This window comes from Camellia sinensis, chromosome 4, assembly GCF_055761805.1.
Source record: "Camellia sinensis isolate YWXY chromosome 4, ASM5576180v1, whole genome shotgun sequence".
Taxonomy (NCBI): domain Eukaryota; kingdom Viridiplantae; phylum Streptophyta; class Magnoliopsida; order Ericales; family Theaceae; genus Camellia; species Camellia sinensis.
Genome location: NC_138964.1, coordinates 195,304,000 through 195,320,068, shown reverse-complemented (window position 1 = coordinate 195,320,068; position 16,069 = coordinate 195,304,000). Strand labels below are relative to the sequence as shown.

At 38.2% G+C, this 16,069-nt stretch overlaps 2 protein-coding genes across 7 annotated transcripts; one reads left to right on the top strand and one right to left on the bottom strand.

Moving 5' to 3' along the window:
• Window positions 1–762: 762 nt before the first annotated feature.
• LOC114260473 (filament-like plant protein 7) lies at window positions 763–10,790 on the top strand. 6 transcript variants are annotated; one of them, XM_082867264.1, is made up of 7 exons: window positions 763–1,110; window positions 1,203–1,304; window positions 2,879–3,026; window positions 6,045–6,183; window positions 6,345–8,820; window positions 8,914–8,974; window positions 10,104–10,790. In XM_082867264.1, the coding sequence occupies exons 3-7, from the start codon at window positions 2,928–2,930 to the stop codon at window positions 10,593–10,595; spliced, it is 3,267 nt and encodes a 1,088-aa protein (XP_082723390.1). In that variant the 5' UTR covers window positions 763–1,110; window positions 1,203–1,304; window positions 2,879–2,927; the 3' UTR covers window positions 10,596–10,790. The 6 variants fall into 6 exon arrangements, with proteins under 6 accessions (XP_082723390.1, XP_028056418.2, XP_082723391.1 ...); XM_028200617.2 differs by having other exon boundaries at window positions 787–1,110; window positions 1,224–1,304; XM_082867265.1 differs by having other exon boundaries at window positions 845–1,110; window positions 1,224–1,296.
• A 4,088-nt stretch (window positions 10,791–14,878) lies between these two features.
• LOC145824342 (uncharacterized) lies at window positions 14,879–15,388 on the bottom strand. Its single transcript, XM_082923985.1, has one exon. The coding sequence runs from the start codon at window positions 15,386–15,388 to the stop codon at window positions 14,879–14,881; it is 510 nt and encodes a 169-aa protein (XP_082780111.1).
• Between the last annotated feature and the right edge of the window lie 681 nt (window positions 15,389–16,069).

Here is a 16,069-nt window from a genome sequence, read left to right as displayed (position 1 = left end):
TTTAGTAATATATCCAAAAAATAATTGATTGATAACTAAATAAGTATACTTTTTGATTTTTTATAAAATATGAATTGGGTTTGAAGTAATGTGGTAGAGAGATGATTTGACTTAAATAAGATGATGTGACTTAAATAGGATAGTGAGTTTTTGTTTTTTTGACCTTTTTAGATTATGACAAACAAGACCTAAACATTAACTAATCATCTTAGAGCATCTGCATAAAGCTCTTTAAAATTGTTTTTTAGCTAAAAACTTCAAAAAAATCAATTGCATCAAACTCGTTTACAGTTTGTCAAAATATACGAACATTACAGTAACTCGTTACAACAAGCGATGTACTATTCATCGCTATTTGTGTGTTACCGGATGTCCGCCTGAAAGTCCAAGCAGTCAACCGGTCAATGACAATTTTTTTTATTTTCTTTTTGTTTTTTTTAAAAATTGTTTGGTTAATAATTTATCAATTTAATAATAATAAAAAAAGACTAACAAATATAATAAAAAAATAATATTTAATAACAATAAGTTAGAATAAAGAGTTTGATACAGTAGATATTAAAATCTGAGTAGCTAAAATAATAAAATAACTTTAATTTAATTAAAAAATTGAAAATTTTAGTGTGGATGCTCTTATAAATATCAGTTAATCTAAAAAATGAACTTAAGTTTTGACCTAAATAACAATACTTGTATAATAATTTGAGCAAGACTATCTATCACATCAAATTTTTTCCCATACAACACCCGAATGATGATGATGATGATCAACAAAATTGACGCTGACAGAAGCTCTTCCAGTCCGTCCGATCAAAGAAAACTCTTTCCCAATTCTCCCCTCCCCATCTCCACTCATACGTGTCAGACCCCTCCCGACACTTCCCCCCCAACTCCCGCTCTCTCTCTCTCTCTCTCTCTCTCTCTCCTCCGAGCTCACTTCTGTTAAAACACCACTCCCTCTCTCTCTCTCTCTCCCTCTATCTCTCAAAAGAGTCATTGCTTTAGCTTCCCCCTTCTGCATTGCCGTTTTCCGAACTTTCTCTCTCCACAAGGACTTTGTTCCTTCTTTCTACATCTTCTTCTTCTTTTTCACATCTCTCTTGCTTGTCGGTAGGATCCAAATATCTTCCCTATATATATATATATATATATATTCACAGTAATGTCATTAATTGTTTCTTTCTTTATTAATGTCTTAACAGTTTCAATATTATTGTATTCAGACTCCAAGTTTTCTGTGCATTGACTGTTCTGGTGATCCATCTTAGTAAGAGATTGGTGCTCGAAACCATACATGTGAAAATGTAGTGTTCTCTAATCTACTAGTCTTTGTTTCTGTTGAATCTTACTTGACATATTTCATTCTCTCTACTTTATATGTCCATGAATTAGTGCCAATGCGTGATTTATTTAATTTCATCGGAAATAGGAAGATTTCAATGTGCTCCAAATCTACATATCTTTGTGTGAAAACTTTATTTTCAATCTGATTTATGCGAGGGGTTGCATCCTATTGTGCACATATGCCTTCCCTTCCTGAAATTTCAGTAGCCAAGACCGTGGTGCCAATCGCGCTTCCTTTCCTCTTTGGTTTTCACTTCATCATTGTTAAGCGTTCCTTTCTGTGGAATTTTTATTTTTTATCCTGGTTTTGACTAGAATGGCCGATGCCAAAGCAAAAGTTTGCATAATTGCAAGATTTAGTAGTAAGGCTATGTTGCACTTAAATCAATTTGGTGGGGTTGGGGTTTTCAAATTGTATATATTCATGAAGCAATAACCCCAAATTGTTGATGTTGAATGAATTAAATGTTCAGTAATAAGAAATTTGTTCACTGATGGCATTTCTTATATAAAGATCCATTTCCCAACTGCAGAGCTATGAACTATGAAGCACCCAGGTTCTAATACTAAAGAGGTAGAATTTGCAGATGAGGAGTCAAGATTATGACTACTGTGGCCTGTTGGTGAAGGACAGTGCTGGCATAGGGTAAGAGAGAGTGGTATGGCAGTAGGGCATCATAGTGATGGTGACATCCTCTCTTGTACTTGTTGAGAAGAGTGTGAGAAATATCCTCTCATGTCTAGGGACCATATGCTGGTCTCTCCCTTTTGTGTATCAGGTTTAGGGTGCTTTTGTATGGGATCAAGGACCATATATTGACTTGTGTTTTTGTAGAGTAGTGTCACCAGAAAACAGTAATATTCCAGTGATATACATTTTAGAACATACGTTTCAAAACATCGTACACTTCTCATTCAGATTGTATGTGTTGAATTGAAGTTTTCATGTTTGTGAGGATGGTCAGAGTTGATGCAACTGGCATCAGAAAGAAAATAAGTTGAAGAGTACACAGTTCACAATAAACTATGTTCCTTGATGGATTTCGGTGATGGGGTTGAATTAATCCTGCCAACCCGATGTGGTTAGATGAGGCATTCTTAATCTATGCTACATAGATTTAGGAATGGGTGTCAGGTGTGGGTTTGTGTCTAAGTATCAGATCCATTTAATTCTCATGTCTAAGGACACTAGAACACTGTTAGATTTCATTCCTTACATACGTAAAATAAAAGTCCTATGTATAGTTATATAGTAAACTAGACTACTTATACATGTTGGGTGCATATGCAACTAGCCATATCGGATACCTATCCCATATCTTTACCGAAGTGTTGAGTGTTCAACTAGGTTACTTCGCCAATTTAAAGGAGTCCATGTGACAGTAATCTTGATAAAATACAGAGTCATGTTTCGGTTTTCAACAACTTTCTTATACAAACTTCAGACATTTTCTTGTATGCCATATGATCAACAATTTTTACCATGTTAGAATCTAAATTCAGGTTCACTGTGTTTTTTTTTTTCTTTTTGCAGTTTTTTTGTATAAATTTTCTCCATTGTTAACTGAAGACTTGATGTCCTGATGGATCACAAAACTTGGCTTTGGAAGAAAAAATCTACTGAAAAGACCATAGTTGCTGCCGATAAAGTAAATCTTTCTCATAATGGAAACGAAGAGGAGGTAAATGACGAATGCTTTTGTCAAGAGTAATGGTATACAGAATTCCATGTCTTATCCTATCTTCTCAATCCTAGACACAAAGTAGCATTACCTCATTTATAAATACACAGAGGACCTAATCACTTGTGTTGAGGGGTGAGAAAATGGGGCAAGAAAGGGGATTATGTGTAGCATTTTCTTTTCATCAATCTTCTTTTCTTTTACATGCTTTTTGTGTGTAAAATCAATTCACTTGCTCTCTGGTGTATTGCATCTTTTGTTATAGTTAAATATAGTGACTTCTATTATGCCATGATCTCATGAAAGTGATAGATCCAGTGCATATGCATATCCATGTCTTCTAACCCATTTGTTAGAAATAAGTGTTTAAGCTTAACTGCTTCTTTTTTACCTGTTGTTGTGGAGAGACTTCCCTCTCCAGGTAATGGTCTGATGGTAGAGCTGAAGCTTTTCAAGAAAATTAATATTAACAAATGAATTGGCTTAAAATGTTGGATGGTTACAGTAGTTCTTTTGACACTTCAAAAATAGAAGGAAAAAGGAAGAGCTTATTTCATTTTCATCAATTATTTGGAATATGGCAATTATGAAATTGAAATGGTTTGCCCCACAGCTGCTCTTAGAAGGGGACTATTTTTTCTTTAGTTAGGTAGCTGTCCTGACCGTAATACCCTTTAAAGGTTGGGGAAGATTTATTGGCAATAAAGAACCATATCTCACCCAGACCTACCTACCCTATGTATTTGAGAAGGAAGCTTGAACTGAAAAAGACCTGGTCACACACATGTAAGACAGGCCGAAGGTACGCAGGCCCAGCCCTGAGGGGAGGCCACCAAGGCTGCCTTGGCCCCCCAGATTTTGGGGGAAAATATAGAGCCCCCAAATTATTTAAGCTGTTATAGATTAGAAAGTTGAAAATAGGGCCCGTTATAGTACCAGTTACCGTTGCCTTGGGAGAAAGAAACTTTTCAAAGTTGAGGTTCATCAAATGTTACTTTCAATCAACCATGTCACAAAAAAGGTTGAATGGATTGGCTATGTGTTTTTCTTATAAATTGGATTTTGCTCAACTATAAAGCAACATGACCAAATTTTTATCTTTTTGAGTACTTGTAATGATTTCTTCCTATCTATGTAAGTAAATTTTAGTGATTATATCTGCAAGTATACTTTGTATGGATACAAACAATTTTTTTTATAGGTATTTACTTGCAAGCTTCTATTTTTTTTTTTGAACGTAACTATGTAAAAGGGACCTCTTAAGATTTTTGAACAAGGCCCTATACTATGAAACACGGAGACTTCTAAGAAGGTGTTGTGGTCATGTTGGATACCGACACTCATCGGACACTTCTCGATTTTGTCGGACATTCATCAAAAAGTGTCCCTATTATTTTTAAACTTTTTAGACTCAGACACTTGGACCTCGTTTGGGAATACAATGTTTTAGCCAAAAAATAAAAAAAAATCACTACAAAAAATCAACTCATTTTCTCTACATTTTTGCAAGTCTTTTCATAAAAATTCAAAAAGTCACTAATAAAGTCAATTCCCAAATTCAGACACTTGAGGGATACACGTATTCATCAATTGAACGCACATGAAAATAATTATAAGTTTGAACAAAATTACTTAGGGTACAAAGATAAAAGAAGAAGAATTTAGATTTATAAAAATTAGTGTTATATAAAAAAAAAATTGAATAATATATTCATATATACGACATATAATATATAAAACTATACATTTTGTGTGTATCCACCACGTGTTGTGTCTTGCATTTTTTGAACATTGTCATGACGGTGTATCTATGTCGTGTTGCGTGTCTATGTCCATACCTCTTAGGCCCTATCAAACACTTGGTAGACAACTAGTTCACTACATAAAGAAAATTTAATCCTATAATCTTCTTTGTTCAATAAATGCACCGTGGAAAGGGATGCTAGTTGGCTATAAAGTTCTCATTCAATAAGGGTGAAGAAGAACAAGAAGAAAATAGTCACACACACCAAAAAAAAAAAAGTATTAGAAGAAGAAAATTGAAAGGAAACATAATATGTTCACTCAGAAAAATAGTCTTTTCCTGTTTTTCTGATCAATTGGAAACCAATGATCTAAAGATTTTTTAAGGGAGCTTAATTAAATGGATGTAATCTACATCAACTTTGTAGCAACATTTTAGCAAAATGTTTACCTGAGAGGAGCCTTCACTCTTTAGTGTTACTCCAGTTTCCAAATTAGTTGGAGAGTTCCCACTAGCAAGGCATACTTCCTATGTTCTTAAAATTAGTAATGTCACTTCTGGTACTGTATCCATTATTCTCAGATCATCCACTTGTTCCATAGTATCATATAAACATCATGATGCTATAGAGATCCAGAAGAATAAAGTGGATAACCTGCCGTATTGAAGATAGCTTATCTAAAGTTGGTATTTTTGCTGGCAGAACAACGATAACAAACTAATTCATCACTGTAAAATTTCACCAGTCCATCTGAAAGGCAAGTCCAGAGACAGAATTTTTGAATGTTTTTGAAGTGATTATGCTACTGAGAGTAGTTTACAATTAAAACTGTTCACACTAAACAGCCCCCTTTTTCTTGGTAAATTTAAGTTGGTCAGTCAGTGCCTTCAAGGAGAAAGATCCACTAACGTGTTTCTTGTCATCTTTTCAATAAATCAAGTTCCCAAAATAGGTGGACTTGAAGAAAATGCCAATCGAGACATGAGGATTTGGCATGTGGAAGCTCCTGGTGAACATTACATGGGCTTTTATGGTGGGGCGCAGTTATAAACTTGTAGCACAACCAACCAAATTGCTGTTAAAATAGTGAAAGCCTATCAAATTGGCAAGGAAACTATTAACCTAACTTCTTCAAGAGAAATAGTTGCATATATAGATTTGCTCATCTGAAGTGGAAAATGATGACTCTTAATTTGATTATAAATTTAATTTCTACCCAAGAGTCATTTTATATACTCAAGGCATTGCTAATACTTTCTTTCTTTGGATACAGAAAACTCAGAATGATAAAACAGAGTTAGAGAGAGATTTGAAACTTTTAAATGAAAAGCTCTCTTCTTCCCTTGCCGAGTGCAATGCTAAAGATAATCTTGTGGAAAAACATTCAAGAATGGCACAGGAAGCGCTTGATGGTAATTTATTGTATACTTATAATGTATATGTTTATATTCAATTCTCTAGCCCTTTTCATATGGTTTTGTATTCAGGTATGCCATTTACCATGTAAATGTGCTTCTTTTAAAATATATTATTTTGACTAATTTTCCTCCAATATATATATATATATTTCAAGGTTGGGAGAAGGCAGAAGCAGAAGCAATGTCATTGAGGCAAGAATTGGATGAAGTTTTACAGCAGAGAATAGTTGGCGAAGAAAGATTAACTCAATTGGATATGGCCCTGAAGGAATGTATGCAGCAGTTACGTTTTGTTCGAGAAGAGCAGGAGCAAAGGATTCACGATGCTGTGATGAAGACATCGAGAGAATTTGAAAAGGCAAATATTTTTTTAGAGGAAAAGTTAGTCGACACCAATAAAAGGCTCTCCAAATTAGATGCGGAGAATACTCAGCTCAGTAGGGCTCTCTTAGCAAAGGAAAAGTTGATTGAAGATAAAAATGAACAAAGAACTCGAGCAGATGCAGACTTTAATGCCCTAATGACTAGACTAGAATCCACAGAGAAAGATAATGCTTCTCTAAAATATGAGGTTCGAGTGCTCGAGAAGGAGCTTGAGATCCGGAATGAGGAGAGAGAATTTAATCGTCGAACAGCTGATGTATCACACAAACAACACCTAGAGAATGTGAAGAAAATTGCAAAATTGGAGTCAGAATGTCAGAGGCTACGTGTCCTTGTTCGTAAGCGGTTGCCAGGTCCTGCTGCTCTGGCTAAAATGAAGAATGAAGTTGAAATTCTAGGCAGTGATCGAGTCGAAACAAGGAGAAAGTTGAGTGCTTCTCGAACTGGTTCAATGGACTTTGCTATGGATAACGCTCTTGATACACCCAGCAAAAGGTTCAACTATTTGGCTGAGCAGTTGTGTGCCATGGGAGAAGAAAATAGGAGTCTCAAAGAAACTCTTAACAAAAATACAAATGAACTCCAGTTTTCTAGAATCATACATGCTCGCAACACTTCCAAATTATCACAAGTTGAGGTACAGCTTGAAGACTCATCAATAGGCCAGACAGCACATGAATTCTCTCTCGCATCAATGTCTGACATGGGCAGTGATGACAAGGTTAGTTGTGCCGAATCTTGGGCTTCTACTATGATTTCTGAATTGGAGCATTTCAGAAATGGAAAACCAATGGGGATGCCAACACGAAAAACTGTTGGAGCTTCAGAGATAGATCTGATGGATGACTTTGCTGAGATGGAAAAATTGGCAACAGTATCCACAGATAAGCAATTTGGAAGTTCCCGTCTTGCTTCAGTTGAAGGAAGTGAAAATGTTGGTCCCTTACAAAGTCAGTCAAGTGGGGATTCCTCAGCGGCAGCAGATGGGAAGATAGTTGCGGTACCTGATTCTGGGTTGGGGCTCAGTGTCATAAACCAGGACATGCAGTCTGAAAATATGTTGATTGGTAAATATCCTGGTTGGCTTCAGGATATACTGAAAGTAGCCTTGGAGCAAAATCGGGTCACACACAGAAAGCCCGATGAAATATTGGAGGATATTAAAGTTGCTTGGCGATATATTAATAACACAAATTCAAGTGAATTTGTTGTTGTTGATGCAAGGGAAAGCTCAAATCAATTTAATGCATCAAATCACTCTGATGTTAATGGCCAAATCTCTTGGAAACCTCCAAATAAATCTCCATCGGTGGATTCAAATAGTGGAATTATTAGTGATGAGATCTCAAGGGGAAAGAAGAGCAACCATCAGGTCCAGTCAAAACTGAGTAGATCAATATGTAAAACAATTGAGCTTATTGAAGGAATCTGTTTATCGTCGATGGATTATGGTGCCTCAGAAATCATTCCTGCAAAGGGTGGTAGTTATTTCCCAAACAAGAATTCAGAAACACCTTCTGGCTACATGGTTCGTGTTTTCCAATGGAAAACTTCCGAACTCAGTGCTGTTTTGCAACAATTTATTCAAACCTGTAATGATTTGTTAATTGGAAAGACTGATGTAGAAAAATTTGTTGAAGAATTAACCTCTACTTTGGATTGGGTTATGAACCACTGCTTTTCTCTTCAAGATGTTTCAAGCATGAGGGATGCAATCAAGAAGCACTTTGACTGGGATGAATCACGAAGTGAGAGTGACGTAGAAGGGGGAACATTTAGTCAATTTTCAGAGCGCGCTCCCAAAGAACAGTCGTATTTACCTATTGTTACTGCTTGGAATTGCTACAAAATGGAAGAAACTCAGCTTGGTCTGAGAGAAGAAAGTGAACAACTGAAAGATGAATTGGCAAATATGGAATCAGCAAACAAGGACTTGGAAAGGAGACTCCAGTCAGAAATTTATAAGAGTGAACCTTTGGTGATCCAACTTCAAGAATCAGAGAAAACTACAAAATCATTGCAAACAGAGTTACAAACTTCAAAGGAATTGAAGGGCATGCTTGACAAACAAATTGAGAATCATAAGCTGGGAAATGGAGACCTCGATACACAGCTCACAGTTGCCAGAGTTGAATTGAATGAGGTATTACAAAGTTTTTCATCTCGAGAAACAGAACTGGAGAATAAAAATAATTGCTGTGAAGAATTGGACAACGCATGTCCTGACCTAAAGCTTCAGCTAGGAAGGTACATTTTTTTTTTGAACTTCCAATTTCGTGGAAAGAGCACCTTTTTGTATCTATTGTAAGATATTGAATATCTGAAATATTTCATTTTCAGTGTTACAAAGAAAGAAATCCCAAAGCATGATGTGGATCAAGAAGAAAAAAAACTTCAAACTGTAAGTTCCTCATCTTATACATCTGCCATATGTAGATAGAATAAGGTATGATATGTGACCAAGGTCTTAGCTATTAGATCCTACTTGTAGTAGTACCATTGGTGATAATTGAAGCATTATGTGCAGTTTCCTTGCTAATTACCATGGAAATTTTATGCTGAAATACAGTAGATACAAAGCATTAAAAAAAATCTTCATTTCTAAAATAGTTAATTTTACTTCTCAACAGCATTTGCTGCCAAAAGAGAAAAGAAATGGCTTCAAGAACTTCTGATGTTTTATGCATATCAAATACTTACATTTTGAGATTGATCACGAAATAGAAAATGCCCCATTCATTGGGATTTTTCCTATCTGATCAGTGGCAGGCGGAGCATGGGCTCAAGAGGGGCACGTGCCCCTCCTCAACTTTATTAAAAAATAAAATAACAAATTAGCATATGTATATATAATAGTTTCTCTATTTTCCCCTTTAAATTTTAATATACATTTTTTTATATATAATAGTTTCTCTATTTTCCCCTTTAAATTTTAATATACATTTTTTTTCTTTATTTTAAAGATGTTTCTATAATTTACTCCCTTTAAATGTTCATTTTACAATGAAGTCTCCTTTATGGGAATTTATTATTGTTGGTATTATTTTTTTTCTTGTGTGATAAATATGTGCGTATGTAAAATGCTTACTTGTTATTTAATGAGATTTCTTAAGAAAATAATTCTCTCTCTCTCTCTCTCTCTCTCTCTCTCTCTCTCTCTCAAGCTGTATGAGGTATGGGTGGGGAATGACCATCATAGTCTAAGTTGGTGTCATGATTAGGGTTGGGAGTTAAATGCATTATGGGTGAGGCACAGTAGGGGTGGGAGAAACTATCGTAGGCATAACTTTTTTTCATATTGTCAAATTCATGGCTCCCATTTGAGAGGATTTATTTCTCCTAAAAGACTTCCGGAAAAACATTGCCAATTCATTTTTGGTTCACCACCAAGGGCCACCACTAAATGTTAGCAGTATTGTACTCCAAACTATTGTACTCCAAACTATTTGCATCAATCATGTTCAAGCGTTTTAAAATTACAATTTATGCTTTCTATATTTTGAATGTGCAACTGTTAATCTACCTTGTAGGACTGGGAAATCACAGCAGCTTCCGAAAAGTTGGCAGAGTGCCAAGAGACCATCCTAAACCTGGGAAAGCAGTTGAAGGCATTGGCTGCACCAAGAGACGCAGCACTTTTTGACAAGCTCGTCTCGGACAATGTTACCACAACCACCACCCTGATGAAAAAGTCCTCTCTGCTCGATAAAATGCTGGCCGAGGATAACGCTGAAGCTGGAGAGCGTAAATTTCCCAAGGCAAATGAAGTTGTTTACATTTCAGACCTTGAAACCCCTGCTCTTCTAGATGGCAGTCCAGGTTCTGCGTTTCACCCCAATGGAACAACAAATCCTCAAGAAAGCTTTCTTCGCGAAAATGGGATTAAACATGATGACAACGAAGCCTTAAGTGGTTCTCTGGCTATTGTGCCTAGTAAGAAAAAGGGCGGTGGAGGATTTTTGAAAAAGCTGTTATGGAGAAGAAAGAAAGGTAATAGCAAAAAAATGACCCTCTCAAAATAAGGAAATTTGCATTGATTGATTTATTGCTTGTTTGGAGTGAAAAATAATATGATTCGACACCGCTTAGTTATCGGGGAGAGAGGGTATGAAGGAAATTTGCATTGTTTTTGTGTGTACTACTGTTTTGTACATGTAAATGAAACCAAAAGGAGTGAGAATTTTAATGTGAATTCAAAAGTTTGTAGTTTACACAAATGTATCTTATCATACCTTCTAAATGGGATGCGTGCTTATGGAGAACCGTTTTATTTTTTTTAATTATTTCATTGGATGTTTTTTAAGAAAATGCAAGAACTATTCATATTACTCCGAGAAAATCAAATGAAAATGAGAATATTGAAACAGGCAGGAGCATAGGATAGATTTGGTTGTTGTTTGGCTAGAACATTTTTTCATTGGTTTTGTTTTAGTTGGAATTGAAAAGTTTGCTTGGGTTGATTTTTTTGACTTTTGTAATAAAAAAAAAAAGTGAAATAATTATGGTTTTGATGTGAAATTTTTTTTTATTGGTTTGTTTAGTCTATTTTGGCTAGGTTTGGCATTCCCTAAAAAAGTCAAAAAATCACTATTCTATTTAAGTCACATCATCTTATTTAAGTTACATCATCTTTCTATCACATCATTTCAAATCCAATTCATATTTAATAAAAAGTCAAAAAGTGTACTTATTTAAAATATCTCAAACAACCCTTTTGTCTTTTATGTTTTTTTTAGTCTCAACTTTTTTTGCCAAACGGAGTTGATGAAAATAAGAAAAATATCAAATAAATAAAAATAAAAACTAAGAGCAAATTATATTGACATTCTCTAAGATTTGAAATATATACAGGGCTATTTTGAAAAGATAGTTAAAAGCCATCTTTCAGTTTTTAACCTATTTTTGGTCATGCATCTCATATTTTTTACATGTTTTTTTTTTTAAAAAAAAAAAGTCAAAAAGTTAACTTTTAACCATCTTTCCATGTTCTTAAATTCAACTCCCATAGATGAGTTTAGGGCACGAAAGCCGTAGGTCTCAGGGCTTCGTGAGAAGTTAGGTTAGGGTTCCTCTCCAATGTAATCGTAAAAACTATCTTTGCCACTATTAATCATCTTATGTGATGAACATGCCTGAATCTGGGGCCAACTGGGCTTCAAACCTTCGTTTGATCCAAACCATAAGTGAACCGGGCAAGACCCATGTTCATAGGACTTAATTGAGAACCGAGCTAATAAATGCCCTGGGCCGTTCGATCGAGCTAATATTTGGTCCGCTCGAACGACCGAACTGCTAAGTTCACCCATCAAGATCGAGGTGTCACTGCGCCTCAAGTGACCAGGCTGAAGTCGAGCTTGTTTACGTGACGCGCTATCACTTACACTTGGCTTTTACTACAGAGCCCTAGGGGACCAGACACACCAACACCAGGGCTCTCAAAGACCGAGTAACCATTGTGCAATACATTACCAATTGAACACTGTCGTGCTGAACAAGTCGGCCTTCCATGGGGTGCTACCGCTTCCTTGTTGATACACCGGGCATGCTAACCGCGTTCTGAGAAGAGTACTGCATCCCAACCGACGTACATCTAGAGCTCGGTGAAGAGGACATAAATCCATGGGGTAGGTTGGACTCCTACCCCTTCACCGTGCTGAGCATAGTAGAGGGTAGATTACGGTTCCCTGTTCAACCCTTGATATGCGAGTTCCTGATATGCACTGGGCTCGCTCCGACATAAGTATCCACCAACGCCTTCAGGATCATAAACGAAGTGGTCGAGTTAAACTACCAACTTGGTTTAAATCTGGGCCTGGTCGAGATCATGCGTTAATACACGCTCGGTAAAACCAAAGATGGTTTTAACTACAATTTGAAAATAAGGCCGGGCAAAGAACGTTTAGTGACCGGCACGCTAGATAAGGACATACATGACGATGATTTCTTCTGGGTGTCCAGTAACTATGAAACAGCTGACGTGGCCGGCTGGTACATCAGCAAGAACTTCGGTTCTTCTTGTAAGTCCATCATTTTGACCGATTTATTATTTATGCCGAGCTAATTGTTTCCCTTTTACAATTATCGACGAGCTACAAGCCAACTACCAATATCCGAATGAAAAGGCGATCAGGGCCGCGCTGAGATACCAGCATCGAGATTGCCATGAGCTTTTCGGTTACGTACCAAGCTACCGCTATTCAGCTCCATGCCGGAGCAAGGTCACAGATTTTCTACGGACGCCTTCTCTGCCTCTAGACCCAACACTACCTAACGTTTCGCTTGACCGAGGAACAGGAAATGGCGAAGAGGAGTCGAATTAAGAACCTCATCACGACCACTTCAACCGAGCTGCTGAGCATCACCCCTCCAGTTTTCGTCGTTGGCCAAAGTTTAGGGACCGTGATTGCCCTAGTTTCCACAGTCGTTCCACCTACTGAACCTCACCGGGCCAGTAAGCGAGCCCGATCGGCCGACCCCTCCGCCGAGCTTATGGCCGAGCTAAGCACTAAGCAGCTAATGCAGGACGTTGAGGCCATCCTTCCATGGAGGCCGAAGTTCAAACACCGAGGTAAAGAGATTTTGATCAATGCGTCGGTCAATGGGGACAAGGAGCACCTCTTGGCTTTTGATTTATCAAAAGCATTACTGTTGCCGAGCGACGTAACCGGGAGCGATCACGTCCCTGACACCTGGCTCGTGAAATCGGCGGTCAAATCCATGACAAGGGTATGACTCAAAACTTTATCATGTTTTTGCTCGATTTATTTCTTTGCTCGGTCTAACTTTCCTTTTATTACTTGTAGGTCATCCAAAAATAGCATCTCGTCATGGACCGCATTGTCAATTTGTGCCACAAAGTGACCGAGCCCAATAACGCTGGCAAAAATGTCTCGGCCGAGCTAAGGCCTCTTTTGAGATCGCCAATGCGGACAATGCCTGGCTGCTCGACCAACTTGGTAGGGCCGAGCAACGCATTAAGAGCCGAGCTAGAGGAGGAGAAAAAAGCAAGGCAAAAGACCGTGGATGAGACCAACAACCTCGGCTTCAAAAAGACCGAAGATAGCTACACCAAACAAGTTAGAGCCACCAAGGACATTTTCTTCAAGGCCGGTTGGAAGGCTGCTTGTGAGAAACTAGGCCATGGAGCTGAAACTGAGGTGTTCACCTCTCATCCCCCTGCTTTCCTTCCGGTCTATATGGTGCCTTATGCCAATGAAGTCTTTAACTCGCTGCAAGAGGAGGTCGAGGAAAAAGTTGAGGAGGAGGACGAGAGGGAGGCCGGCCAGAAGGAGATCGGCGACAAAACATAAGCGGCCGTGGTCGACCGACCGCAATAGAAGGAGCCGGGGATGAATTCGCCGATCTCTCCCCCCTAGCGTAGTCATGAATTCTTCATATTTTTTGTTTTGGCTTATGTAACCAGGCTACCAACCTCTCATTTTGTACTTAAATTCTCAATCAATGAAAAGTTATTCGCATTTCGCTGGTATTCTTGTCATATATGTTGTGCTTCATCTTTCAACCGCACAATACGTGCCCGACAAAGTACCCACTGATTGAACCAGGAAAAACATCGCAGTCTTAAAAAATGGAACAAAACATCCACATTCTTCTTTAGTAAAAACTATTCACTGACTTGTAACTGAGCAAGATCATCTTGGATAAAAGCCTAGAACTGAACAATTCATCAACTATACCGAACAATCAAAATCATCTTGGCCAAGATCCTAGAGTTGAATAATTCGTCGACCCTTCTAGCCGGGCAAAGACATCTCGGCTAAGAAGCCCAAAGTTAAATAATTCATTAACTTCTTTGGCTGAGCAAAAATCATCTCGGCTAAAAACATAGAGTTGAACAATTCATCCACTCTAATGGCCGAGAAAAATCATCTTGGCTGAAATCACGGAATTGAACAATTCATTAACTCCATTGGCCAAGCAAAAACCATATCGGCTAAAAACTTAGAGTTGAACAATCCATCAACTCCATTGACCAAGCAAAAACCATCTAGGCTAAAAATTTAGAGTTGACCAATACATCAACTCCATTGGCCGAGCAAAATCATCTCAGCTAAAAACTTGGAGTTGAACAATTCATCAACTCTATGATCCGAGTAAAAATCACCTCGGCTGGGAAGGGGGAAGTTGCCCCATGTTCATTTCAATTCACTAAGCACGACAAATTGGCTATTTATAGTAATTCATTTCCATTACTTCCAAGAATTCACATTGTGGCAAAAACGAATACATTGGTAAATTGGGGGGGTGCTTACCCCTTACAAAAAATTACACTCAAAGATTGGAATTAAAAATAATATAACTTCAGATTTGCTCCATTCCATGGCGGGGGTATGGCTTTGCCATCCGAATCTTCTAGATGGTACGCCCCTTTGCCAGCCAGACCGATTATCTTGTAAGGTCCTTTCCAGCTTGCCCCTAGCTTTCCTTCGCCCGGCACAAGAGTGTTGCCCATTACTTTCTTTAAGACCCAATTGCCGACTTTAAACGGTCTGGGGTGAACTGTTTTGTTGTACTTTCGAGACAGTTCTTGTTGATACGCCACGACATGGATCAGGGCCCTTTCTCGATGTTCTTCTGCAAGGTCCAATTCCAAGGCAATGGCTTCGGCGTTTAAGTCGGGCTCAAAACTTTCGCTGCGGATGGTGGGCATTTCGATCTCCAACGGGATGACTGCTTCCATGCTATATGCCAAGGCGAAAGACGTCTCTCCGGTTAAGCGTCTTGGTGTTGTTCGGAAAGCCCAGAGAACACTTAGAAGTTCTTCGGCCCACTTCCCTTTGACTTTCTCTAACATTTTCTTCAGTCCATCTATAATGGTTTTGTTTGATGCTTCGGCTTGGCCGTTGGACTGAAGATAGGCCGATGTAGAGTTATAGAATTCTATCTTTAGTTCTTCACAAAATCCTCTAAATAGCCGCCCGTCAAATTGGGTGCCATTGTCGAAGATTAGAGCCTTGGGGACTCAAAACTGTGTTATCACGTTTTGCCAGACAAACTTCTTTACATCCTTTTTTTTTATTGTCGCCAAAGGCTCAGCTTCCACCCATTTGGTGAAGTAGTCTGTTGCCGCTATGAAGAACTTGCGGTTACCCAGCACGGTCGGGAGTGGTCTCATTATGTCAAGCCCCCACATTGCGAAAGGCCAAGGACTTGTGAGAGGAAGGAGCTCCCTAGCCGGCCAGTGAATTTGGTGGCGAACTTCTGGTATTTCTCTCATTTTCTCACATATTTCTGTGCATCCGCCTGCATACACGGCCACCAGTATCCTGCGAAATACCACGGTAAGCTAAAGATCTTCCGCCGATGTGGCTTCCACACATGCCTTCATGAATTTCGTAAAGGAAAGCTTCGACTTTGTTCGGGTGAACACACTTGAGGTATGGACCGATGAAGGATTTCTTGTACAAAGCACCAGATGGAGAGAGCTAAAACCGCTCAGACTTCACCCAGACTTTGTGTGCTTCTTTCTTGTCGT

What these genes read in the sequence shown, in the direction of transcription:
- LOC114260473 (XM_082867264.1), top strand. Translation starts at nt 2,928, where the DNA reads ATGGATCACAAAACTTGGCTTTGGAAGAAAAAATCTACTGAAAAGACC. An exon ending in CTAAAGCTTCAGCTAGGAAG is followed by an intron (nt 8,821 to 8,913) that starts GTACATTTTTTT and finishes TTTCATTTTCAG; the next exon opens with TGTTACAAAGAAAGAAATCC. An exon ending in AAGAAAAAAAACTTCAAACT is followed by an intron (nt 8,975 to 10,103) that starts GTAAGTTCCTCA and finishes TCTACCTTGTAG; the next exon opens with GACTGGGAAATCACAGCAGC.
- LOC145824342 (XM_082923985.1), bottom strand. Translation starts at nt 15,388, where the DNA reads ATGTTAGAGAAAGTCAAAGGGAAGTGGGCCGAAGAACTTCTAAGTGTT.